A 26,977-nucleotide genomic window follows, 5' to 3' on the forward strand; every position below is an offset into this window, starting at 1 on the left:
ATCATTTCTTAGTAACAAATGAGATCAAATAAAAGCATTTTAACGAATATGTTCCATCACAAATATAGTATACTAACTGCTGGCATTATAATGTGGAGGCAGACTTTGTACGATAGCGCACGAATCTGCCGCTGTTAAATGCAGAGCGATTCATCAGATTGTGATCGTTCAACCAAATTAAAATAAATATTAAGTTTAAAGCCAAAGAACTAAAAAGAAGATATAATGAATCCGGCCAGAAGATTTTCTGAAGGGTTATCCTCAGGCAGGGATTCAAACCAGGGATTTTTTCTGTGAGAGGTCTGACTTTCGTCCAACAAATTGACCCCTCGTGACCTGAAAATCCCAGGAAATTGAGGTTTTGGGGATGAAATTAGTATCACAAAATTAAAATAATTATTAATAACAAGCAAAATTATTTCTTTTTTTAAAAATCCAAGTAAGATCACAGGAAAACCAAACAACACAAGTTAAGATAGTTTCTTTTTGTGATCGTTCCCTAACTGTGGTGCCATTCATGAGTGAAATTGTTAGAGGCTTGTTCCAGCATGATTACAAAGGCACATTCCTTAGAAATATCAGAATCCAGTCATTGCCACCACATGATTTACTTAAACATGTGCAAGGAAATACTAGAAAACAGCTTCGTTCTTAATTCATTCCACAACTATTGCGGGTTTTATGGAGTAGATGTTAGAAGCAGTGGCGGATGTTGACATTTTGTGGCATGTACACATTTTAATAATCTGATCAATTTCTTTTCACATTTCAACAATTTTTTTTACTTATCAACATGTTAATGATTTATTTTACATTCAATTTTATTTCAATAACTTTAGAATATATACATGTGTGTATTTATTATGACTTAAATATAATTGTGTGACATGTGTACACAATTATAGATAAATTAATGCCTTTATAATTAAGTATGCATAATGAAACTGACTATACTTGATAAAGTCTTAGTATTATCTTATTATTACTTACTAACATAAAATTTGCATGTTTTACAATTTATTTTTCAGCTAGAGCTAATAACTTTTTCTCAATTCGATCTGACTAATGTAAAATTCTCAGCAGTCACAAGCCTAGATATTAATTACCAAAATAACAAGCCTGATACAAAGACTGCATAATCCATAAAAGCAGTTGAATTTTTGATGATGTGCACATGTTTTGAAAAGCATTTTTGAAATCCAAGTTTATTAAATAATGAAATCTTGAAATATATCTTCTTATATCACAATTTACATATAGAATTTCATATTTTCCACTTATACTCTTGAAATTTAAATTCCTTTTATTACTTTATTGCAATTTATTAATATGTGATGACTTAATGTTCCCTCATTAACATTTATCAAGCAATAACATATAAATATTATAGAAAGAAAAATATTGAATTTTGGACAGCAATTAGTGTAGATTTTTTTTAATAACATATGGAACATACATGAAAAATTGAAGAATTGTTTGTGGGTGTAGAATTGTAAATTGTTGATTATGAATGCTATGTATAATTTACAGAAATAAATTTTGATTTTCCTACATGATCATATACAGACTGTTGTCTGTAAAAATAAACAGTATTGAAAACAGGTATAAGAGGCCTTCTGGTACAAGCCAAGTCTCAGTTTTGTTTACAGAAGAATAAAAAAATAATCGATACAATCATTAAAAGGATTTCTTTTGTAATATCTTGCATACAAATGATTGGAATTAAAAATGGTTTCAGTTATGATCCCCACCTCTACTTCTCCTAAGCATTTTCTATTTGATAAAATATTATTTGTAGATGAATTGCAAACAGAAAAGAAAATTAATTAACCAATGAAAAAGCTTTAACTTGGATTTATCTTTATATAAAATCAACATATAAGTACCTTAAATTTATATATATATATATATATATATATATATATATAAAACATTAAAATTATACACATGGAATTTGTGTACCAAAATTTTAAATATTTTTTGGAAAGACAAGAAAAATAACTACTTATAATTATCACAGTTTTTTTTAATTAAATTCTTTTTTTACAGAGCAAAGCTGAGAATTCTAAGAGTAGAATTATGAAGAATAATTTTAAAAGTAAAAAGAAGAAGCTCCATAAAACAAACAAGATACAATTCATATACACTAATGAGAACAAGGAGAAATAGATGCAAGTGTGAAAAATATTAAATTATGAAGAAAGATGCATATGTGACAAGAATTAGAACATTCAATTAAACTCAGATCATAATACATTTCTAAATAAAATGTGCATTTAAAGTAACACCAAAGCAGGAAAATATTCTCACTATTAGACAATAGAATATCCAATTTCCATATGATACAAAAATTACTAAAGATTCAACAAAGTAACAGATTTTTTTAAGCTTTAAATTACAGTTTTGATTTTTCAAAGAACAAAAAAAAAAAAAAAAAAAAAAAGTATTAATCACACAAATTAATTTTCAAATACTAAACAAAGCCAAAATATGTACAAACAAGGCAGATCCTCCTATTAAAACAATTAAAAAGTATTGCATTTAAAAAAAAACAATTATTTTTAAAGAATATATATATAAATAAAAGCAATTCTTAGTTAAAAAGCCATTCCAAACTGAAATACCAATTGCTAGTAGAAAATATTTCTTACAGGAAGGGAAAAAAAAAAAAAAAAAAAAAAGCAAAAGCTTTTAAAATTTGCAAAAATATTGAACGAAATTACTAAATACTTTAGAACAATGTCAAGTATTGTAACTTGAGACTCCTTAAATTTTGTCCCATAGATTTTTGAAATCTTTAAATTGTAAAATAAAAATAAAAAAGCACAATTAATGTGTAAAAAAAGTATTAATAAGTAAAAAAAGGAAATTAAATTTTAAATAAAAAATAAATTGTAGTAATATATTTTAAGTCAAGATGATATTTTCAAGAATAATTTTCATCTACAAATATTGAAGAGTATTTTTTAAAAAAGTCATTTCACATACACAAATACATTCTTTTTTCTTTTCTGATTTCTTTTTAGTGGTGGTGGGCACCTATAGTTGTGTCCACATTAAAAAGTAGTAGTGAATTCTAATTATTGGAGAAAAATTCTCTAAAATCTTCTGATTAAAGTTTAAATTGTTATACTACATACAACACTACACTTTATAAAAGATTTACTAAAATATTCTTAGAGTGGTTTTGAGAGTAAAAATTCTTTTTTCTAATTTAAAGGTAAAAGCAGATTTCAACATTCCCAACAATGTTCGGTGGGCAGAGTCATAGAAGAATCACATCTAAAATTAAATATTGCAAAACATGAAACTTTTACATGGCTTTTTTTTTTTCTTTGGGAACTTCATAAATTTAGACTCAATTATAAAATAAAAAAAAAATCAACATAAGAATTTATTATAGAGTATTTTGATATATAAATATGCCATGAAACAGTATACTGAATTATATATAGATAATTCTGAAAAACAAAATACTATAATTTTTTCTTTTTAATTTAAGTTTCACAAAAGATAACTTCAAAAAAAAAAAATTCATATCTGACATATGATACTATAGAATAACACAATTTTAGCGAAAAAGTATATTATGTAACATTTTGTACATACATTTTGATGTCCAAAACTTTACTAAACTATGTTTCCTAAATATTAAATAATTGTAAAAATTCTCTAGAGTCAAATAAATATGGTAAAAAGAAACGAAAACATATTTACATTAGGAATTCTACATTTCATATAATTAGCAAAAATCGTAAATTTTTATATGTTAAAAATCCCAATTAGTATATCTATACAAGACTCAGTTTTGACTAATGTGTAAAAGTAATTTTACACATTACTTATAAATGAAAATAATGAAGTAATACAAACAAATAAACAATCAAAAATACATAATTTTGGCACATTTATACACATGCAAGTTCAAATTTTTTTGAAACAATAAAAGAAAAAAAAAAAAAAAAACTTTTTCATGAATCAGCTTCAGCCAATATTAGCAATCAAAACATCCCAATGCCTTATTTTTACTATAAATTAAGACATATCCAAAATATACAAGTGCAAAAGATTGCAAAACATTGTGAGTCAAGGAAAAATAAAAATTAGATTTATTTACAACATATGATTAACTAAACACCACATTCAGCTAGCTTTTCAATAAAATCCAAACAAATTATGCTTCCAGTTAGATGTTATATATCTAACAGTATAAAATAGTTACTGATCTTGTAAATTATGGTCCCCTTATTGAACTTTCTTATATTAAAACATACATTCTTACATATGCAATTAGAAAACATCATTGTCTACATTGTGCGACAATTTGTAAATGACGAACTGCTTATGTAAATAAACTTTAAAACTTGTTTGAACAGTCCAAACAATGCTCAATGGCTTTCTGCAGAATCAAAGAAGTCTTCATTTCCAAAGGATATGCCTCTCTGGAAACCATCCTAGAAGAAAATTATTAAAAATTCTATATATTTTTAAAATATACAAATCCTTTTTTTCATGAATATTTATAAAAAAGGATTAAAACAGTTTTTGAAAAGTGAAAATTAAGTTTCTCTCAATCCCCCCCCCCAAAAAAAAACATCAACTAAAAACTTATCAAATGTACTCTATTTTTTTAGTATTCCTATACTGTTTATTTTAGTATTCTGAAATATACACTTTTTGATGATTCTATCTTGCCAAGGTGTGAAATGCAGAAGAATATACTATTTCCTTAATTTACTTTATTGTTAAATGAAAACATCTTTTCCTTTAATCTTTCCTCTCACCCCTATTTTGTCAAATTAAACCCATCCAAATGCATGTGCAAAAATGTGGAGGTTTTAGAATTCGTTGACAAACAATACTATTTTATTTTTCACATTGATTAGCTTAGGGGGAAAAAATAGAGATATGCATACTTCTGATATGGATTAAAAAATGCCTATGGTATAAAAAAAAACGTATTTAGCAAGAACATCTATTTTGTAGAGACGAAACCACCATTATAACTAATATATGTCCAAAATTTTCAGCCAAAGCATATGTATTAATGAAGCATGAATGTTTTGAACATAGTTTAACATGAATATTTTGAATACAATGAATAATAATTCATGTATTCAGACTCAGAAAAATTAAACCATTTTGTTTTTACTATTCTTCCACAAGTTTTTTTTTTTTTTTTTTTTTTTTTTGTAATGGAGGTAGCAACATTTCAAGAAGGAAGGGGTTGCAAAGTAATATTGGAGACAAGAAAGCTTCTTAAATATCTTCTTTTAAATGTATTCATTCTAGTAGGCAAAAATAAAGTTAAGGAACATTATATTTATTTCATTAATCAACATATTTCAATAACCTCATTAAAATTTGATGAATAACTATTTTAATTTGCTTTTGTAAATACTAAAAAATGACATATTTTCCTATATTCTGATATGACAGAGAGGTTCACAAATAAAATAAATAAAGTCCTACTGATATGCATAAGTGTGTGCGAAGGACCTGAGAGAATGTATAACTAAAATTTTTATTTTACGAAAGCTGGTAAGAAACTTTTCAATACCTAGACAAATATTCACATGTTCAAATTTAATTAATCAAATATCAATCACAATTTATTTTTAACAAATTAAATATCGCAATTGCAATAAATAGCTGATCCATTCAGAATTTAAAAAAAAAAAAAAAAAAAAAAAAACATATAATGTTTAACAAGTACATATCTAACAGCTGAGTTAAGGAAATCTAAAATGAAAATATGAATAAAATCACTGCTTCAATAACTTCAAAATGGCAATATCTTTATTTTCCCAAACTTGTAAAATTTTCATATGTAGTAATGCATAAAAACTGGGAAATAAAAAATAAGGCGAAAATTCAGAAAAAACTATTCTATACAACATACCCGCATTTCTGATATCTTCTTATCCAGTTCACCAATAGCATTTTCTAAATCATTCGTAGCAACAGAACTAAAATCTCCCATTCCAAATGGATCATTGTTTGATGTCTGATATGGGTTGAATGGAGGAGCTCCAAAAATATCTGTCTTCATTCCATTTGCTGCAAAAATTATAAAAAATTTAAAATGTGTTTTATGTATTTTAATAATAGTTTGCTAAAAATGAAAATGATTGGCCTATCTTCTTTACACAATACTGTTTGTTCTCTTAGAATCACTTTTTGTTGGAATGATAAGATATATCAATTTTTGTCATATTATAAAATAAGATTACAACATATTTCAATAATTACAAAATATTTATCTACTTGCACATTTATAACACTTTCTAAAATATTGGAACAGAAATGAAATTCGGATTAAAATGCACTGAACTGTAACATAAAAATACATAGTAATTTTAAAAAAAATTATATTGTGAATATTATTAATCATGAATCTGAAACAGCATAGAAAGTATATATATATATATATATATATATATTAACACTGTAGAATAATTTTTACATAAAAATAAAAACCTTATTTTTTATTCCTGTAAATGTTATACATGCATTCTTGGTAGGAGCAAAATGCTCAGGAAGATTTTCATTGAGACATAGGTATTCTCATACATTAATCAAGATACATTTAAATAAGATACCATTGATATAAATGACTATTTCAGAGAAAAAAAATATTGTTTAGATAACAAATGAAAGATACTTTATAAAATGAAAACAAATTTAAAAGTTGATAACTCATATCCATTTTAACAATATTTTACATGAAAAAGATTTTAAAATATCTACTGCAATAAAGTTTTAGAACTTTTACTATCTCCATATTTTTCATAATTTGCTTTTATTGCAAGTAGTATAAAAACAAACAATCATATTGTATAATGCTTATTATTAGTATTACATTTAGATTTTAAGAATTTATAGCTTTGAAAATATAACCAAAAACTACCACTGATTTTATTTAATTTAAATTAATCTTAAATTTTAAAATCTAAATTTGATAAAAGCATCCATATTTGATCTGAATAATTAAATATAATAATTTTAGAAAGAATAAGAAGTGCATTTTTATATTGAGCCTTGCCTTTATTTCCATTAGTAATGGGAGTTTCTTGTCTAGGATTGAAGTCATCAAGGTCATCCAAACATAAATTTTCTAATTTCGTGCCAACAGTAGGAGTAGTTATTGGTAAGGTTACAAGAGTAAAAAGTTCCTGTTACAACAAGCAAATACATTTTTAATATACAAGGTAGTAAAAAAAAAAAAAAATCAATAGCATTAGAAATAGAATACATATTAAATTTTCAGAAAAAAATTATTTCATAAATTTTTTTTCTATAAATTCTAATGAGCTCTAAAACTTCAAAATTAACTAATTTAGAACTATAAAAAGTCTGGGGAAAACACACATGCACAATTAAAATTACTAAAAATGAATGCAATGCGATACTAACCTGTTTTATTAATTATTTGCAAAAGCCATATTGCAGCTAAAGATATTGGCAAACATGTTTTGATTTCTTTACCAAAAAAATTTTACATACTGCAAGTATAATATGTATTTACTAAGGGAACAAATGACTCTTACACTTGTAAGATATAAAATCCGCTATAAATTTAGACTAAAGAAATTAAAAACATAATCAATGAAGTTATTAAAAAATGCTTTTAAATATTTCAAAATATCTAACAAAAGATCTTAATGGAGAAGGTTTAATATCATAAAACAGAATCATATGATTTGAGCAAGAAACATACATTCAGTTTATCACAAAGTTTTTTTAAAGGAATGATACAAGATTAAAGAGGATTCACATTTTTTTTCAATTATTTTTTTAAAAATGTCTTATAGCCAAGCTAATTTTTTCAATTACATTAACATCCAACTAACTTACTCAGATTTGATAATTTTCTAAACAAAAAGGCAGAAATTCACCAGATTACCATGTTTCTATTACTAGCTATTAAACATGATACGTCTGCTGTAAGATGGTTCTTAAAACTTAAAAGTAATGGTATCAAAATAAATAATTCGACACTTAAAAAGTTTTATTATGAGAGAATAAAAAGAAATTTCTTTTCCTAAAAAAAATTGACTGAAAAATGTTTTGTGACTAATGCAATTTTCTACCTTCACAACTGAAATTGAAGGTGAGGTAGTACTTAGTAAAAACTATATTAAATCCTACAATATGAAGTTGTAACTTTCACAACTTGAACTTAATAGTGTTCATTACTGTTCATCTACTCAGAAAGTGTCTAATTCAAAATATAAAATGAAATATTTAATTACCTGAGAGGGAGAAGTAGGAGGCATTGATTTAGACATTTCATTTCGAGCATTTTTATTCACTGTATTGTTATAGCCAGGATCAATTGCTGATTGATGTCGAGTAGTAGGAATGTCACCATTCAAATTAAGAAGGTTTTGATTCTACACATTAAAAAAAAAAAAGATTATTACAATGCAAATTATACATTTAGAAAAATTAACAAAAACTGACTACATGTTTCTTCTATTAAGACATTTCTGTAACATTTTTCTGGTAAAAACTTACATATTGAATGATTTTCAGATATTTTTTTGTCCAAATATAGAAATTTACTTAAGTAACAAGACTCAAACAAGCTATAAATATGTGAAATTAATCTTAATTATTTTCATATGTAACTCATAATTTATAATTCATTGTAATCAATTTTTTTCCGCATGAAATAAAAGAATAGGGGTTTGTTTAAATTCCACAGCTAAAACTGAAATTCAAAATTTTTACAATAATTTCCATTTTACAGATACAGATATATAATTGTTTTATAAAGATTCAATTGCAAGAAACGGAATTTTTTAAAATTAATCTCGTTTAGGGGAAATCATAAAAATTGTAGGAATAATTCCTGTTATTATATTTATATAACATCTGCTACTGAATTTTGTTATCTTTTATTTAAAAAGCCTGCAATTTACTCTAATTATTTACAATAGATTTCAAATATGCAGTTCAACTTTTTTGGGGCACTATTTAATAATATAAAGAAACATCTGCTGAATTAAATAAAATTCCATGATTCCATGTAGAAACTCACCAGAACTTATTATATAAATGAAGGATTCTTTGAAGCTTACCATTTGTCCATTCTTCATGTTTCCATTTTCTGTAACTGCACCTTTAGATACTTCTGCTAACCTCTGTTTGAGCATTGAATTTTCTTTTTCTAGATCTTGAACCTGCAAAGTAGAAAAAATAGTTATTTATTAGAAGGCTTAAAAAAAAAAGTTTGCCCAAAAGAAAATGAAGATTAAAAAGGCAGAATGCAACTCTAATAAATTGACTTAATAATAAATAAAATTATAGCAGGTTTCAGATTTTTATCTCTATAAATGCAATCTAAAACAAATAATAAATGCAATAGAATAATAAAATGTTTCCATAGACGTATAATACATCATATATGAGTATGTGAATGATAACCAACCTAAATTGTATACAAAAACAGTTCCATTAGTATAAAAAAAATTAAGCCAACAAATAAAAGAAATTACTTGGGGGGGGGGGAGGAGAGGGAATCTTGTAAAATTACACTGTTGTTTGCCCTTTCTTATATAAACCAACCCAGGTAAATTTGCAATTACATGTGACCAATAATGGTCATCTTTGGAGCTTAACAAATAAAGTAAGATGTACCACAACCTTTACCTTTTGATTAAATTAAGAATTTTTTAGTATAATAATCGGTTGTCCAGCTAAGGGAAGATTGCACTTTATTGAATTGAAACACTATGTCTTAAAACTGACACAATATTCAATGGTTTTATATAGTCATCAATGTGTCCCCCCTCCCCCAATTTGAGAATGCAATTACAATTTAAAGATATTAAATAAAAATATTTGAGTCCACAAATATTTACCAAATAGATTTCGAAACATTAAGGCTATGTGTATTAGTTATTTCACTGTGTTAAAAAGTGTGTATTTGCTTCAGATTTATTTATAGTGAGGAAAGGAAATATATCTCAACTATGATCTGAATGACTGGTATTCAATTGATTATGACTTGGAATTAATATTACAGATCTTATCATAACTGTTATAAATTGTTAATTTACCCAAAAGAGCTTAAAATATTAGGGAAAAAAACATTATTAATTTTTATATATTTATTTACATAAACTGCTATGAAAAGAAGACACAGAGTAGACACAAAAAATAATTAATCACAATTAAAGGCAACTGGTTGTGCATGCAACTAAAGTGCATGGTGTGTCCTTGCACTTTAGAACATCGTAAATAGAAGCCACAGGAGAAGACATACAAACAGAAATTAATAAATAAAATTTAAAAAAATCTTAATGTACCCTTTTTTGCAGAATCATCAACTGTTTTTTGGCCTCCAGATCTCTTCCTGATGTATCTAAAAATTTTCGATATGCCAAATCAAATGCTTCTCCTATAGTCAATGTGATGTCTTCAGCCTAATGAAATAATAAGAAAAGACATAAAAAAATGCACCTTCTTTTCAAGCTACAATCTGAGTTCTTATATTAAAAAAATAGTATAAAAATATTTTTTTCAAATATTTAAATTTAGAGATGTTAGTTCAAAAAGAAAGAAGAATGTAAGTTGATGATGTGAAGATATTAAATAAATTATTGACACAAAAATAACACATATATATATATATACCATATTTATGAAACAAGTCAAACAAAGGTACTCTAATATTAAATATTTAAAATTTCAGAATTTATTTCAGAAAGGTCATGATTTGAAAAAAGAAATCTTAAAGTTGTAAACACCGAAAAAAAAATACTTTTGTTTAATACAAGAAATATATATTTGATATAAGAAAATACAAAATTTTCAACATTCACTTGAGGAATTTTACAATATGCTGAATTGTTTGAGAGAGAGAGAGTGAAAAACTAACAATTAAATGACTGCATTCTAAAACATAAGGAATATCTGATATTTTTAAACATTTTTTTCAAATAATTTTAAGTTTTGAAAGTTTTATGTTTGCTTACAAAAGAAATAGGCAAAAGATTTCTTTTTTAATACTTTAAAAAAGACTTAAGAAAAACAACTAGATTAAGATCAACATTTACATTTTTCTTACAGTAGTAAAATAAATTAATGCACCATTATTATACCAATTAAAATTGATTACTATTTTAACTATCCTTTTCAGCATCACTCAATACCACTAATTTCATACATGAAAGAAAAAAAAAATCAAAACACTTTTTATTGCTATTCAGATTATTTAGTATTTCTAAATATATAATCTGACCAATTATTTTGATAAAGATTAAAAATAAAATATAGAGTTATAAACAAATGAATAAATATTAGCATTTATATTTAATTATGAACAACATTTATTATTATTTATATTTTATTATGGACAACATTTATTATTATTAATATTTTATTATGAACAACATTTATTATTATTAATATTTTATTATGAACAACATTTATTTTGAAAGTGTAATTTGCAAGTATTGATTTTTAGTATCCATCTTATACATGATGAATTCTTTAATTTGTATTCCATATGTATTTCAGCAAGAATATTGTTCTCATAGTTGCATCTTTTTAAGTGCTAATTACATAGTTAGTATAATTTTAGTTGACAAAGGATCTATTGAATATTAAAAAAACTTCTGAGAAAACATTTTGCATCAGTGACAGACGAATTAAAAAATAAATTCCCATCTCTAAATTACAAGATCTTTCAGTGTTGTTCTAATTAATTTCAAAGCAGATGAATTGACTAATGATTAAAAAATTCAAAATTTCTTTCCATAGCTAAAGCTTTTATATTTACTATAGAATCAGAAAATAAACCTGTAATATTAATCTTTAAATATTCAAAATTTTCTAAGCTTTTAATGAAGTTAAATAACATAAAAGCTTAAAGTTTTTAATAGATGTTGAATAAGTGGAGAAAAGTTCCCAAGATGTTAATAAAATGAAATAGATAAGAAAATAAGAAAAAATAAATAAACAAAAAATTTACTTACCAATTTATCGCTAGCAAATACAAAACACATATGTTTATCCTTATTTTCTTCTTTAGCAATGAAACTAAAAAATTTCTTATCAGATTTGTCGTTTGCACAATATGATATACGATGCAATGGATACTGATGGAATATTTGCTAGAGAGAGAAAGTTTTATTCAAGATTTAACATATGCTATACTGATATTACAGAGTTATTTTTAAAAAAATTCCACTTCTATAATATTACATGACAAAATATTATATTACATTTTTAAATCACGATTTCTAACTCAGATTAAGCAGCTAGTTGAAAAAATTCTTAATGTAAATCAGATATATCTTTTTTTTTCTTTTTTCTTTACACAAATAAAGCCAACATTGAATCAATGTTAAGGCATCAAGTTATTCAATGAATATAAAAAACTCTACTGAAAAGTCATTTAGCATATTTAAATCCCTTTTTAGAATCACACAATCATTTGAAAAGTATTATAATTTTATAAGAACATATTAACCCTTCAAGCAACCAAATCAAAATGTTTCATTTATTATACTCAGCTTTAATAAACTGCTTTATTTTTACATTTAAAAAAATCCTATGGCAAAAGCAGATGCTAAAGATTAAATTATAAATTTAAAAAAAACATTAAAATAATTGGTTAAAATCATTAAAATAATTGGTCACTTCTAAGTTTAATGAAAATTTTCTTGATTTATGAGCATGCCCTATCTGCATGTGTAAATATTACTTATTACAAAATTTTTTTAGTTGAATGAACATGACTGTAAAAATAGTTTTAGGTGGGGAAAAAAAGCCAAGAGGAAATTTAAGAAACTTTCTTAGAATAATTATCAGACATTTTAGTAAAATTATTTTTTTAAAAAGGGAAAAAAACACTTTTGAAGTTACAAAAATTTATGAAGTAATACCTTGGTTTGCTTATCTTGGATAGCAACACCATCAATTGAAATAGTGACTTCAACTTTTGGTGTTTTTGTACCTTCAGCCTTTTTCAGTTGTTGATTAAACTAAAAGAAAAAGAAAAAAAAAAATTAGTCTATATTTTAATTTAAATTGATCTTTTTATAATGCAAATGCTGAATACAGATGTACAAATGTAATTCATAAGGAATATTTAGCTAAAAAAATGTGACTATAAATTTACTCAATTAAAAAAAATTTAAAAACATTACAGAAAATGATTTACTGTTTTTAAAATTTCTTGGTTTATTATAAATATCAATGAGTGGTTCATTTATGGCGGAGATGGTTCAGAAATGTAGTAAATCTTGTTAACCAGCAAAATCCCAACAACAACCCTTCTGTAAGATATAAATTTAAATCTCCATGTTAAGTTAATCTGTAATGAGTTATTTTTTTTTTAAAGTCCAAGCTTGAGTGCATGCCATCATTTTCATTTCTGTCATAGTTTTTACATGACAGTAAAATAAACAAATTTATCAAGATGATAAAATTACATACATTAAAGTTTTGGGTTACAGAATATATTTTATTATACTAGTCAGAATAAATCAAAATTTATCATATTTAAAAATAGAAAGGCATTTCTCTGGTCTTTAAATTAACAGCCATAACACATTTTTTCTTCTCTTAAAATTAAAAAAAAAAAAAAAAAATAGTACTTTCATGCAAAATTGCATAAGATTTCAAGAGTAATTTATGGACTTGGATCATAAATCATTAGACAAATCCACTTGACTTATGGTGAAAATCATGTTTTATGGCAAAGAAATTTGGAAGAAGGACTTGACAAAAATTAAATTATTACACATTCAAAGTCTGCCTCCTCTGTCAGTAACAAAAGAATATAGAATATTTTTAAATGTAGCTATACAAGTATTCAATAGGTGCATTCCAATTGTCAAAGAATAAAAGAAGTGTCAATAGCAAACCACACTTTTACAAACTATAAAAGTTTTATAAAAATCTATAAATACTAGAATATAATCTTAAGCTTCATCATATTCATATGATTTTATCACACATATAATAGCTTTCAGAATATTTCAATAATAGAACTATAACTACTTGTTATTCTAAACAACAGCAACAAACATTTTGAATTTGTAAGGATAATTAATGCCTTTAAATGGTTGCATTTTTCTTGCTACAATATCTTTTACCATTTTATGTCAAATCAGACATTAAAAATAAAATGAAAAACTTCTCATCTATATAATTTCCAGATCTAGATTATCATATTAGTGTCTACAAAAAGTTAATTTTGCAGAAGTTGAAAGTATTAAGTAAGAAGTAATAAGTAATCTGTTCCCAAGTTTACTATTATTAGAATATTTTGCAAGCTTCTGTACATGTGATAATATCCAATGAATATGGTGACTCATGATTTTATTTTAAAATTATATTCTGATATTTACAGATTTTTGAAAAGCATTCAGTTTCATAATAGTGCAGTTATAAAAGCAGTAAGAAATTCATTACAAAGAATGTGAGTAACTAGTGATAATGTCATATCTTCTAGTTGATCAAGATTAATTATTTAAAACTATAAAAAAACTTGTATTGCCATCTGACAGTGTTGTCATAAGTAAAATTTATGAAAATGTGGAGCACATCTGGATAAAAATATATACAGAATTAAATGGAAGTGAAAGAGCAGACATTCTAACAAAATTTGTTATAAAAAATTTAATTGGTATTAATTTCAATAAATTGAATGTTCAAGTTACAAATGAAGACAAGATGGAAATGATGAAAGCAAAATAGATGACAAAAATCCAAAAAAGGAGTTAGGTGGAAAAAAAACAAAACTTTTTGATAATGTAGTACTAAAAAGATAATAACCAAATGAATTTTTTACTTCAATTATTCAAATGGTCCATGGTACTTTAAGATTTACCAGACCAGATTTTATGGACAAAGATAAAGTGTTTCTGTGGAGGAGCAGCACATACAATTCCACACATTATTAGAGAACACGAATTTTGGAATAACCAACATGAATAGTTGCCTTCTGGCTCAATGGAAATAAAATCTTACTAGAATTACAACTCATCAGAAACTCTTCCATCTTGATTATTGAGAAACTATTGATTAAAGAACTAGACTCATTAATAACAATAGAAATTATTTTTTCTCACATTCTATATTGTTTTTATGTTCCCTTCATTTTTTTTACTATTTTTTTTAATTCTCTAAATTTACTTTTTACCTAATATTTGATTCTATTGTTTGGCATTTCAAAGGATCTGAGCAAATAACAAATGACTTTCTTTTTGCCTTTAGCAGACTTCGGTGCTTTTCTATTGGATGGGTTGCTTTGTAGAGGCCCATCTTTTCCCATTAGTCTTCAATTTGGATTTTATATAAGTATGCATACAAAATAAAAGGGGGGGGGGGGAAGAATACAAATGACACATTTAAAGGAGAAAAATAAAATAGATGAAGCACTGTAGAATTTCACAAAATTATGTCAAAACATGAAGTTATGATTTAAAAAATTCTGGCCTCAATTTTATAAACATTCAAAATCATATAACTTCACACTCTTTCATGTCATATGAATGGCAATTTTACAATGCTGTGTTAATTTGTTTTTCTGAAATATAAAATTCTGTTTTGTTTTTAAGTTATCTTTACAGTTTTTCTTATTTAATTAGGGCTGGTTCATAAGTTAAAAACATCCAAACAAAAACAAAAAAGAATGACTTTATAAAAGCTACTTCTGGATTTCAATTTAATTTAGGAGTAGCAATCAAACTTAATTAATGTCCTTATGACATATATTTGAAATTAAACTATTAAAAAGATTAAGAAAAAAAAAAAAAAAGAATGTAGCCTGGAAATACTAGAAAAAACAAAATCCAATCACTTCATAAATTTTCTACAAAAATGATAAAAATCCTGAATGCTACATGCACTCCAAAAGTTATACGCCTGTAGAAAAATATGATTCTGAACAAGAAATTAAATCTGAAGCATTTTGATTCCACTACACAATTTAGATGAAGAGATTTGAAATATAATCAACATTTAAAGACATATCACCATTAGTAATACAAAGTTTATAATGGTTTTTAATGAATTCTAATCCATTAATTTCAATTCATGTTAGTTGTAAAATTTTCTTCTATTTTTAGTTCTTTCAAAAATTAATTCTACACAAAATTCCTAGTATGCAAGTTAATGACCATTTATGATAATTATTTCTAAAATCAAAAATTACAATCTGAAATATTTAAGTATGGACAATCAAGTATAAAACTATTCAAAATTACACTTTTGTTTGTCTTCCAAGAATACATAGTTAAAAAATCCCTCTTTTGATAAAAAAAAAAAAAAAAAAAAAAAAAAAAAACTTTATAGAAATTTCTTATTCATTTTTTAAAAATGTTATTAGAAAAATCTTTTCAATAAGAATCTTTCACACTTTTCAAAAATTGCGTACAATGTATGACCAATTCAAATAAGATTAATAAGATGCTTGGAGATTCTATTGAATGCATAAGATTCATTACCTATGGTAAATAAACAAGAATTTCAAATATCAAAACTAATGAGTGCAATTTATGAAAAAAAACAGTAAGATTTGTAATGTTCTACAAATTCATTTTATGAGAATAAAGAAAAAGAAACATTTGATTCTTCAGTAAGTCAAAATTTCTGTTCAGAATTCCAGGAAAGATAAATCAGCATTATATATATATGTAATGATATTTTAAAATTTAATTTAATCCTAATTAATTTCTTAGCCTAGTTCAGCCCATGTCAAAGTCATTCTAAAATATTCTCTTATTTCCAGATCCCATTCCACTTTTTCTTTTTAATAAATTCAACTGAAGCTTTGTAAAAATGATTGTGTCAGCGGTTCCCACGTGCTGAGTCGCTGATATAAACAGATTCTTCTAAAGGATCCCTCTGTTTTCCTTGTCAAGGTCAACACATGAGAAATTCCAATCAGAATCAACATGTGTCAGAAATCTCATATAAGACCAGGATAAAATGTTCATCAGCCTTTTTTCTATTCGCTGTGTGTTGTGTGCGTGTTCGTCGCTCCTGCTTGGACATAATGCATGCCTCTCTGTCATAAAATAAAACAGCATCAAAAAAAAAAAAAAAAAAATCGAAAGTCTCTCTACTGTCTTTGAAAACTCCTGATTAAAAAATTATATGCTTACACACACATACATAATATATATATATATATATATATATATATATATATATATATATATATATATATATATTGCTGAATTAAGAAAACAATGAATAGAAATAAAACAAAATGTGATGATGCAGAGTAAGGCTATCAAGTACCAAATCCAACAGAAAAACAGCGTACATTCAGATAATTTTGTAGAAATTTGAAATAAACTCTAAATATTATAAGGTTGTATTACAAAATAAAAATTATATATAATAAGAAACGTAAATATATACAAAAGAAAAAACACACCAACCTTTAATTTTCTGATTCCATCTTTCACAACATCAATACCTTTAGCTGAATCAACTTCAATACTGCCTAGAAACTAAAAGATAAAATAATAAATATTATAATTTTGGAATCAAACTAATATACATGAATTCATAGGAAAAGCAAGGTGATAATAAAGTAAGAACTCATTATAATTATATAATTACACACTACAAATAATAACATAATTTATCATTGTAATTTATATCTATTTCAAACATAATATAACAACTACAAATGTAACTTTTAGGCATTTGGAATCTAAAAATTTAACTTTAAAATTAATTATTTTTAAAAGAGCTATGATATGGTAAATTCATAAGCTTCATGCTTAATTTTCGTTGGAATAAAAAAGAAATAGCTAAAAGGATATTTAGATCAAAAAGAAAATTTTTTGCATTAATTTATCTTGTTTTCTGATAATAAGAAATGTATTTAGCTATAATCCAAAGCTGCTGCTGGAATTGTAAAATAGAATTTATTTACCTGTAAAATATTTTCTCTTCTGATTCCTTAACTTTAAAACAAGCTTAATCAGCAATCTGCTCAACTCTCAACTTCCAAGTGATCAAATGCTATCAATAAAATTTTGCCCCAGCCTCCAAACCAAATCAAATTATTATAAACATCATGACTATATTTATAATCAATTCGAGAAGAACAGAATAAGTCATAAGAAGAGGTGTAAATGAAAATAATCAAAGAATATTTTCATATGACTTAACTGTTTCTGCATCAAAATGCTATTTTTAATGGGCATCTTAATTACCACACTCATAAAATAGAGGTTAACTATTAGTAGCTGCAATCCTTTGTTATTTATAACTTTTAAATAGTACAGATTTGTGTCCCCCCCCCTTGATGTAATGGATTCTACTTTATATAATTAGTTTTCTTGAATTTATTTCAAGATATTAGAAATAATTCTCACATTGTAATTAGATAAAAGGATTTTTTAAAAAGTAAAACACAATATTAGATATAATTTTCTGATATATTAAAGAATTTTATCATTGTAACACAGCAATGTTACAAACAAAAGTACTAGATAAAATTATGCACTGAATTTGTTTCGCAGAACAAGATACTCGCACATTAAATAGAAACTTACACTAAATTATATATATAATTTTACCTTGACTAGATAAGCAACATGACCATGCTGCAATGCATCTGGTGGGTGAATCCAGCTTTTGTTAGCTAACGAAAATAAAAAAATAAAATAAATAAAAAATAAAAAAGCCAAGAAGAAAATTATTTTGAAAAATTGCAATCCAAATTTTATTAATGCAGTAAAAAGTAGAGATTATAGTTACTATAGATTTTATAAATATTTAATTTAAAATTAGGCACTAGGCAACAACAATATTAATTTCAAACTGCAAGTTTGACATACTTGTTATATCTCTATTTTCATACATTCACAAAATTCTAGATTTTTAGAAATGCATATTTTTTAGCAGTGAAAAACTTACTTCCATTTTTTGAATTATTCTTGTTATTTTGAGCCCATTTTAATAGATTGGATTGTTTAATCATGGTTGAATTTGGAGAAGAAAAAAGAAATTTCTAGGTACTGTAACTGACTGGAAAAACTAAAACAGAATTTTTCACACAAGCATATCTGTAAAACATAAGAGATTTCAATTCAACAACTCAGATTTCAATTCAATTCAACTTAACAAAATAAGCAAGTAAGTAAACTTCACAATATTTCAACTTAATAAAATATTTAAGATTAGACTTAAATAATATTTTAACTAAAGTAATACATTTATACAATAAATAATACCTAAATAAAGTAAAACCTTATCGAGAAGCATATTCTGATTAATACTATTTTAATAATAATAATAAAGGAATCATGAATGAAAAATAAAATGCTAAAACCCAAAAATAATACAACTCATTTTAAAATGCACAAGATTGATGTAAATCAAGAAAATTTACAAAACAATAAAAAAATCTTTAAATCAACCAAAAGGTTTAGTTTTATTCATTAAGGATCAATAATACTATCAGAAGTTACCTAGAATACAGAACATATTAAACACAATAATTTGGAGAAAAAAAAAGTTATATTAAATTTACATGATTGATAAATTTGATTCTTGGCCTTAATGTTTAATTAAACCTGCTATGAAATATGCACCAATGCACATAAATTTTTTTCTTTTTCATAAACATTACACTGAAACAAAAAAAGAATTATCTTTTGTATGCCTTTTATTATGTTTTTCATTTGCATGTCATGAAACTTTCATGGCACCTTCTTTAAGAAATTTATTTTCAAAGCCTGGACACCAAATTAAAATTATTTATATATACATTTTTTTTATAAAAATTATTAAATAATTATTTTAAATACATGTTACTTAACATTAACCAATGATTTATTTTCTCTTCCCTCAATTTTACAATAATGAATTTAGAAAGCAATGATTTATTGCTTTTGTATTTTTTTTTTTTAATACTGATCAATAATACTTTCAAAATTTCACTTTAACTATCAGATGGGAGATCAATGTGATAAAAATATTATTTATATTGCCATGATTAAAAACAGCTTAGATTTCTTTAAAAAAAAAAAGCTTAGATTTCTAAAATATTATGATTTAATTAATGATATTTCACTTATTTCTTTAAAGTAATATATCTTGCATTTTTTTCTTTTCTTTTTTTTTTTTTTCTATTTACTGTTACCAACGTATTCTTTATAATTATGGTATAAATGAGTGTTCATAAACAAGTACATATCAAATTAAAATATTACATAGATTTCTGCATAATTTAACCTCAATAATTAAAGATATTTTCTAAGATTATTAAAATCATGCTTTAACTTTCTAATATAACAAATCAAGATAAACTTCAATAGCATTTTTCTATTAGTAAAACCTCGGATAGAAGATTACTAAATCTTAGTGATAATTTTCATGAGTCATTACTAGTGCAAACACAGATAACCAAAAACTCAAATTTGGTGAATACTTACTTAGAAAAACATATCCTTTAGTAAAAAAAACCAAGACACATAATTCCAAAACTTAAGACAGAATAATAATACTCCATATATTTATAAAAATTAAGAGTTATATTCCTCAGCAAAACCAGTTATGGAAAAATATCATAAACATACCCAACAGCAGTAAAAAAAAAAAAATTTTTTTTTTTTTTTTTTTTTTTTTTTGTCAAAATCATTAAATTATTCCTTAATTTGCAAAATAAACTACTAAACAATTATTGGAAAGTTAAGAAATTATTTTAATAATTAAAGAAAATCTGCACAAATTGTCCTCATACAGAAATATTTATAATATGCAAATAAATTGTCCCAATGACACCCTGTAATAAATCCTTAAATTCTAGGATGAATATTGATAACTTATTTAAACAACAACAAAAAAAGTAATAATATGAATATAATTGTTTAATCCTAATTGAAATTCCAAAATCTTATTTTTTTAAACATGGATATAAACCAACATTTATATCCATATGAATTTAAACTGACAAAAGATAAAAAAAAATTATAAAAATAATTTTAAAACTATAAATTTTTACAGTCTAAAGATTTTGCAAAAAAGAATGTACATATCATAGCTTTCTTTGAGTTCAAAACAAATATTTTGTGCAAAAAAGAAAGGAATATATGCATTTTGTAATTTCATTTACCTAAAAATTTTTATTATAATGTAAATCATAATTCGCTTAGGTATAAACATAATATAAAATAATATGTTGTTGCATTACAGATTAAATTGTATCAATGGCTTCATTAATTGCACTAAACAATCTAAATTTTTCAAGATTTTTAATTTAATTTCAAGATAATTAAGATTTTAGAGCTTAAAATATAACTTTTGAACTAGAATGAATACTTTGTTTCGTATTAATTATAGAAAATATAAAAATCACTACATAAATAATAATTTTATAAATTAATTCTGAACTTGCATTCACTTCTCATAAAACGTTTTATAAAAAACAATTTGTCATATTACATTTTTATGAGAATTAAGAAGAAAAATGCGTAGATTTTAAGATTATTTAAGAATTACTGATTAGATAATAAGGATATTATAAAAATGGCACACAAATCTTCATATAAGTTTAATTTAAGTGCTTCTTAGGATTAAATTTATTATATAGTAACTTAATATAATATAAATTCTGCTACTGAATTTAAATTGAATTTGCTGATTTTTTAACCAGGATGCCTTCAAATAACAGATCAACATGATGCTTTTGTACATTACTAATTATATTAAGAGACAAGATTAACATTAAATGTTTGCAGAACTTAGTGAAGTAACTCACAAACAAGTATCTCTAAAAAAATTTTAATATCAAATTATAACTGCAATTAAATTCAAGGATTGTTTTGCATTTATTATTTTCCATCTGTTGCAACATTAATTTTAAATACAAACTATAAATTCCATGTCTCTTTTCTTATTCTTAATATGATTTTTTAATGCATTTTACATCCGGCAATTTATACTAATAATCAATTTATATAAAGAAAATTTCTGCATGACATCAGAAATGAGATTACCACTTGTTCAAAGTTCAGAAACGCGGCTTTCAGTATCAAAAATTACTAATAACTTGATGTTAAAAATATTGTAATGATCAAAAATTACTTTTGGCATACTTAAGTAAATTAAAAATTTACAATTCAGTTGCAAGAATCTTCGACATCAAATCGTTATCTCTCTTTAATAATACGAAATATACAACTACAAACAAAGTATAAAAAATTTTCCCAAGCACAAATAATTTTGTCGGTTTTATGATAATCCTTTATTATGATAAACAGAATAATCCAGTTGAAATCTTGAACTTCAGGAAGAGAATGATAAATTAATCGGATTAGAATATGTAAATTCGAAATATATTCTTCGCTGTTTCATCACTATTCTAATTTACTCACCTTAAAATTCAACAGTCGGCAACAAATTTATTGCGATATCCAATATCAGAAATCCGAGAATTTAGTACTCCAAAATGAATGAGGAGGCGTTCTATTGAATTGTATACTTCGGATCTGCACGAAAACACGTTTGTGTACCAGTTAGTGCCAAGGGACTAACATAACATATGAAGTTGTCTGAGGCGAGATTACAATTTGGCGGAGCAGTTAACTTCAGAAACATCGCCAAATTAAAGTGATCACATTTTATTTAAACGAAATAAAAAGGTTTTGAAAAATTAAATTTCAATAAATATTTCTCAAAATCGTTAAAAATGTAGCAATGTTTATGAATTAATATAAAAAAAATCCCCCTTAGTAATCTTGTGACATATTTTTCATTCAATTTGGCGCTTGCCAAATCCTGCTAAATTTATCACTCTAGGAAACGCCGATTGTGTCAACAAAACTGCTGCTGAGTAGTTTTATTACTACGTGACATTAGACAAATCAATACTCTTGACATACATTTCTCAAATTCATGAAACACGATTATATTTATATATATAATAGCAAGCAGATTAAGTTCGTATTTCAAAATGTTTATTGAATAAAATAGCTCCTTTATCAATGAACTCGAGCAATAATTTAGAATAGCAAAACACAGAAGTTTACTATGATGTTCCTGCAGACTGAAACATAGTTGGTTTTGATTTCAGTTTCTGATTTTTTTCTTCTGCTTGATGTAAAAGAAATATCAAAGAATGATTTGGAGGTGAATATTAAAGGAATAATGTAAAATTTGACTAGTTTTCTACAGCATTATTAATATTCTCTTTACTTTTCCGAGCTTTTTATTCTAAGATGTTTCTGAATCTCTGAAATTAACGATCTTTATATTCATTTTGTGGTACAAAACTATACAGAAAGCTATAAAAAACCAACAAGACTATGGAGATAAACTAATAACAACTGGTGTTTCAAATGCTGCACCTAGAAAGGTACCCAAAACACTTCAAAACACAATATGAACAAATTCGAGCTTTTTAGATGATTTTTAAGATATTGCCATCAAGAAGTCATTCACATTTCTTCGATAAATAAATAGAAATAATTTTAACACATGAAACAAAATTGTATTAAAATAATGACAGTCTTCTGTAATGCCTTACGACTGGGACAATTTTACTTCGCCTAAAAGGTTTTTCTTTTTTTTTTGGGGGGGGGGGGTGTGAATATTTTGAGAAAGTTCTATCTTCTTTAAAAATGTTTTACAAAAGTTTCAAAAAAGTATTATTATGCCTTTGAATTTTAAAGAAATATTGCTCTATCCATTATTATAAATTATGAGGATTCAGGATGAGAATTTAAAAAAAAAATGCCTGTAATTGTTTATTAACAAAATTTATTCATTAAATATTTTAATAATATAACATATTAGCACCCGATATTGTTATAATATCACCATTTGAACTCACTCTAAATATGTTCTATTGCGTCAAATCCGATTCAGATTTCGTGAATGATTAATAGAGATACACAGGCGAGTATCGAAAGCAATAAACTTAAGAGTGTAATCATATTTAAAAGAAAGAAAGAAAAACTTAGTTTCTACTACTCGAATGTTGGGTTAGTAATTTTAAATTGTCTTTTAAAACATTTAAATAAAAAGCAGGATTAATTATTTCATCATAAATAACAAATTTCCTAGTCCTGATGCTGTTTCAACCGCCATGCTTTATTATTTCAGCCAAGTTTTTTGGATTAAGTTCATTATTCTTCTTTCTCAATATAATTATACACCTGTTAAAACAAAACATTTGAATTTGCTTTCGCCCGGAAATAAGACATGATTCCAATACTCTCCGAGCTTATTTATCATTCATTTTGTGAATCAAAACCTAATTTTTTTTCTTTTTCTTCACCTCCCCTCCTTTCTTTCTTTTTCTTTTTTTGCATAAAGAAAAGATTTTCTCCAGTCTAAATTTCCACGCAATCCACCTGATCTCAGCACTCTGCGAATATTTTTAAACGAAACTGAAGCAGAAAATATTTTCGCAAATTTTGTAAAAATCTTCGCAGCACTCAGTGGATTTTTAGCATATTTTTCAAACATAAATCTCTCTTAATATTGAATTAATTTTCGTTGACAACTTTTCATATTTTATTTTTAATTCAATTTTCTTCTCCTTTGGTGGAAAAATAAGTACTTTTCGAATTCTGCTCGTTTTTCTTACAATTGTGAGCTATTTCAAAATGGCAAATACAATTTTGGGAAATAAGACTCCAAAAATTAAAGCCAAGCGATTTTTAAAATGTCACCAAAATGTCCCCAAAAATGATTCACATTTTTTTTTTTTTTTTTTTTTTTTTTTTACGATTTTATTTAGGAATTTTTCGATGTACTATCACTTTATCTGATGCATCTTACCTCATCTTCTTGCATTTTCATTTGTATTCAAATATGAAATTAAATTGATTCCTTTTCAGAATCACATGGAGAACAAACCAGAAATCACTAGATTTCATATTCGAATTCCAGGCTACAGAGTTTTTCTTTCACATTTTTAAGGTGTATGAACACTTTTGACATTCACTATATATGACTTAAGTTATTCTTTTCTCAGAAATGAATTCGCCATTTTGAATGAAACTGTGAAAATTTTTCAGAAGTTAATAGTAGATCAATTTATTTGTCTCAAATCTTTTCGATCTATAAATGCATGATTGTTGTTGAAAACTCATTATTACTACCTTTCCTCTTCATAAAATTTATTTCAAGTCACATTTGTAATCCTTATATGCTTAATATAAAGTCGTCAACTACAAAATAGGAACATTTCTGTGATGCTGTTATTTATAATTACATCGTCATAAAATTGGTATAAATGGAAATGACTCGAAGGGACAGGTTTATTCTAATTGAAAATGATTAATTAATTAAAATAGTTAATTAACTTCTACCTGGAAATTTTTACATTAAGGAAATCGACAATAAATAAATCCACCAGGCCTTTTTATGCAGGTAAATAAAATTTCACTCCGAAATCCTCAGTAGTTCTTGAGATATAATTAATTTTGTCTGCTTAAAACGCAGGCCAAAAAAGTGCCCACCTTCTTTGAGCAGTATATTAAGTAAATTTCAGCTTATTAATTAAAAAAAAAATCTTTAAACCTTTAAAACTGATAATTTATTTCAAATCTAATTAGGAACCACATTCTATTGCGGACATTTATTATTGGTATTCATATAAGAAATGGAAGGACACTTGAGGTACTTAAGCATGTTCAATAATCTCTGTCTTCTAATTTGACTGCTTTAATTTAAAAACAAACATAAATATTAAAAATATTTATAGTTTGATTCACAAGTGATAATCATTAATGATTGTAGAAATTCTTTGGTTTATTAGCGGATTATTATAATACTATGTAAGAGGACTGAAGCCTTTTTAAATTTGAACAGTAATCGAATTGTCTACATATTCGGCTTACAACCAAGAACAATTAAAGAATTTTTAGAATAATTTGTCTAAAAATATCTAGGAATTTGAGCTCATATAGCCTAATAAAAGGACTCATCTAATAAGACAGTTGATGAAGCAAAAGCTTTAGTATTTTGCCTTCTGTTTTTGAATTCCAAAACTTTAGAATTTTACTCTATTTTTAAAAAAATTTTGAAACGATGATGGTAACGCAAAAACACTTCATAACTGCGGAAATATGTGAGAAAAAATAACCGCCTCGTTAGTTTAGCATTAGATTCTAATTTTATTAACAAAAAAATGCTTCTAATCATGATTATATGATGCCAACATAAAACAATTTTATATTTATTGATCATTTCGTGAAAAAAAATTATTTGCAATCCTCAATATTTTTATCATTGCAAGTCTTCAAAATTAATAGTTTCTTTTTGTATAAACACATATACAAAACACTAAATTTCTCAGCATTAGAAATGATAGTGAATCTGTTAATATTTCTTGCATGACATTCATTCTTTTTTCATAGAATTATCAAAATTCCATTTTTTTTCTTGTGATATGTTTTTTGAATTAAAAATAATCGCCTGTTAAAAATTTTCTTAAGTTTTTGAATGGAACATTTTAGATATTAATTAATTATTAAGTAACATACTTTAATTTATGAGTAAGTTTAAAACTATCTACTTAGAATCAACTTATCAGTTTTAAAAGAACAATATCATGATAAAGTTCTTTTATCGTTCTGCGTATTTTGATACAGTGGAAGATAACCCTTTCTTTCAGAGTTTCATCATTTTCACGTTCCTATATTTAGTCATTTACATGTTATTGCAGTTGCTTGGAACAAAAGGAAAATGCAAGTGACAGAAACATACGCAATAAAAAAAAGTCTATTGTTTTCTGCTCCGCATTTCATTAATTATACAAATATATAGCTTATAAAGGAAAATCTTGTACATTTTATTTAGAATTATTTTGAATTTAAATAAGAGCTGCTAAATAATTAAGAACGAAATTTTTTCTTTGATTGCAGAAAAGAGGTAGCATTTACTTATATTAAAAAATTATAATTTTCTTGGTTACGAATTTTAAATAAATTAGGAAATGCATAGAAACATGTAACAACAAAATATTTATGTAGAGGAT

The 26,977-nt window shown here is 25.0% G+C and overlaps 1 protein-coding gene across 1 annotated transcript; it reads right to left on the bottom strand.

Annotated features, from left to right (window-relative positions):
* Positions 1 to 2,492: 2,492 nt before the first annotated feature.
* Positions 2,493 to 22,529, bottom strand: LOC129975963 (PTB domain-containing engulfment adapter protein 1-like). The gene is made up of 12 exons (XM_056089275.1): positions 22,365 to 22,529; positions 18,904 to 19,052; positions 18,564 to 18,628; positions 17,412 to 17,483; positions 12,900 to 12,998; positions 11,988 to 12,125; positions 10,317 to 10,433; positions 9,087 to 9,188; positions 8,256 to 8,396; positions 7,046 to 7,175; positions 5,903 to 6,060; positions 2,493 to 4,454 (listed from the first exon to the last, which is right to left on the bottom strand). The coding sequence occupies exons 2-12, from the start codon at positions 18,965 to 18,967 to the stop codon at positions 4,389 to 4,391; spliced, it is 1,152 nt and encodes a 383-aa protein (XP_055945250.1). The 5' UTR covers positions 18,968 to 19,052; positions 22,365 to 22,529; the 3' UTR covers positions 2,493 to 4,388.
* Between the last annotated feature and the right edge of the window lie 4,448 nt (positions 22,530 to 26,977).

The sequence above is a fragment of the Argiope bruennichi genome, chromosome 1 (genome assembly GCF_947563725.1).
Source record: "Argiope bruennichi chromosome 1, qqArgBrue1.1, whole genome shotgun sequence".
Classification (NCBI taxonomy): domain Eukaryota; kingdom Metazoa; phylum Arthropoda; class Arachnida; order Araneae; family Araneidae; genus Argiope; species Argiope bruennichi.

Excerpts from the sequence above, each read along its gene's own strand:
- LOC129975963 (XM_056089275.1), bottom strand. The coding sequence starts at position 18,967 with ATGATTAAACAATCCAATCTATTAAAATGGGCTCAAAATAACAAGAAT. Across the intron at positions 12,999-17,411 it reads ATGGAATCAGAAAATTAAAG|TTTAATCAACAACTGAAAAA; the intron begins GTTGGTGTGTTT and ends TTTTTCTTTTAG. Across the intron at positions 4,455-5,902 it reads AGAAGATATCAGAAATGCGG|GATGGTTTCCAGAGAGGCAT; the intron begins GTATGTTGTATA and ends ATTTTCTTCTAG.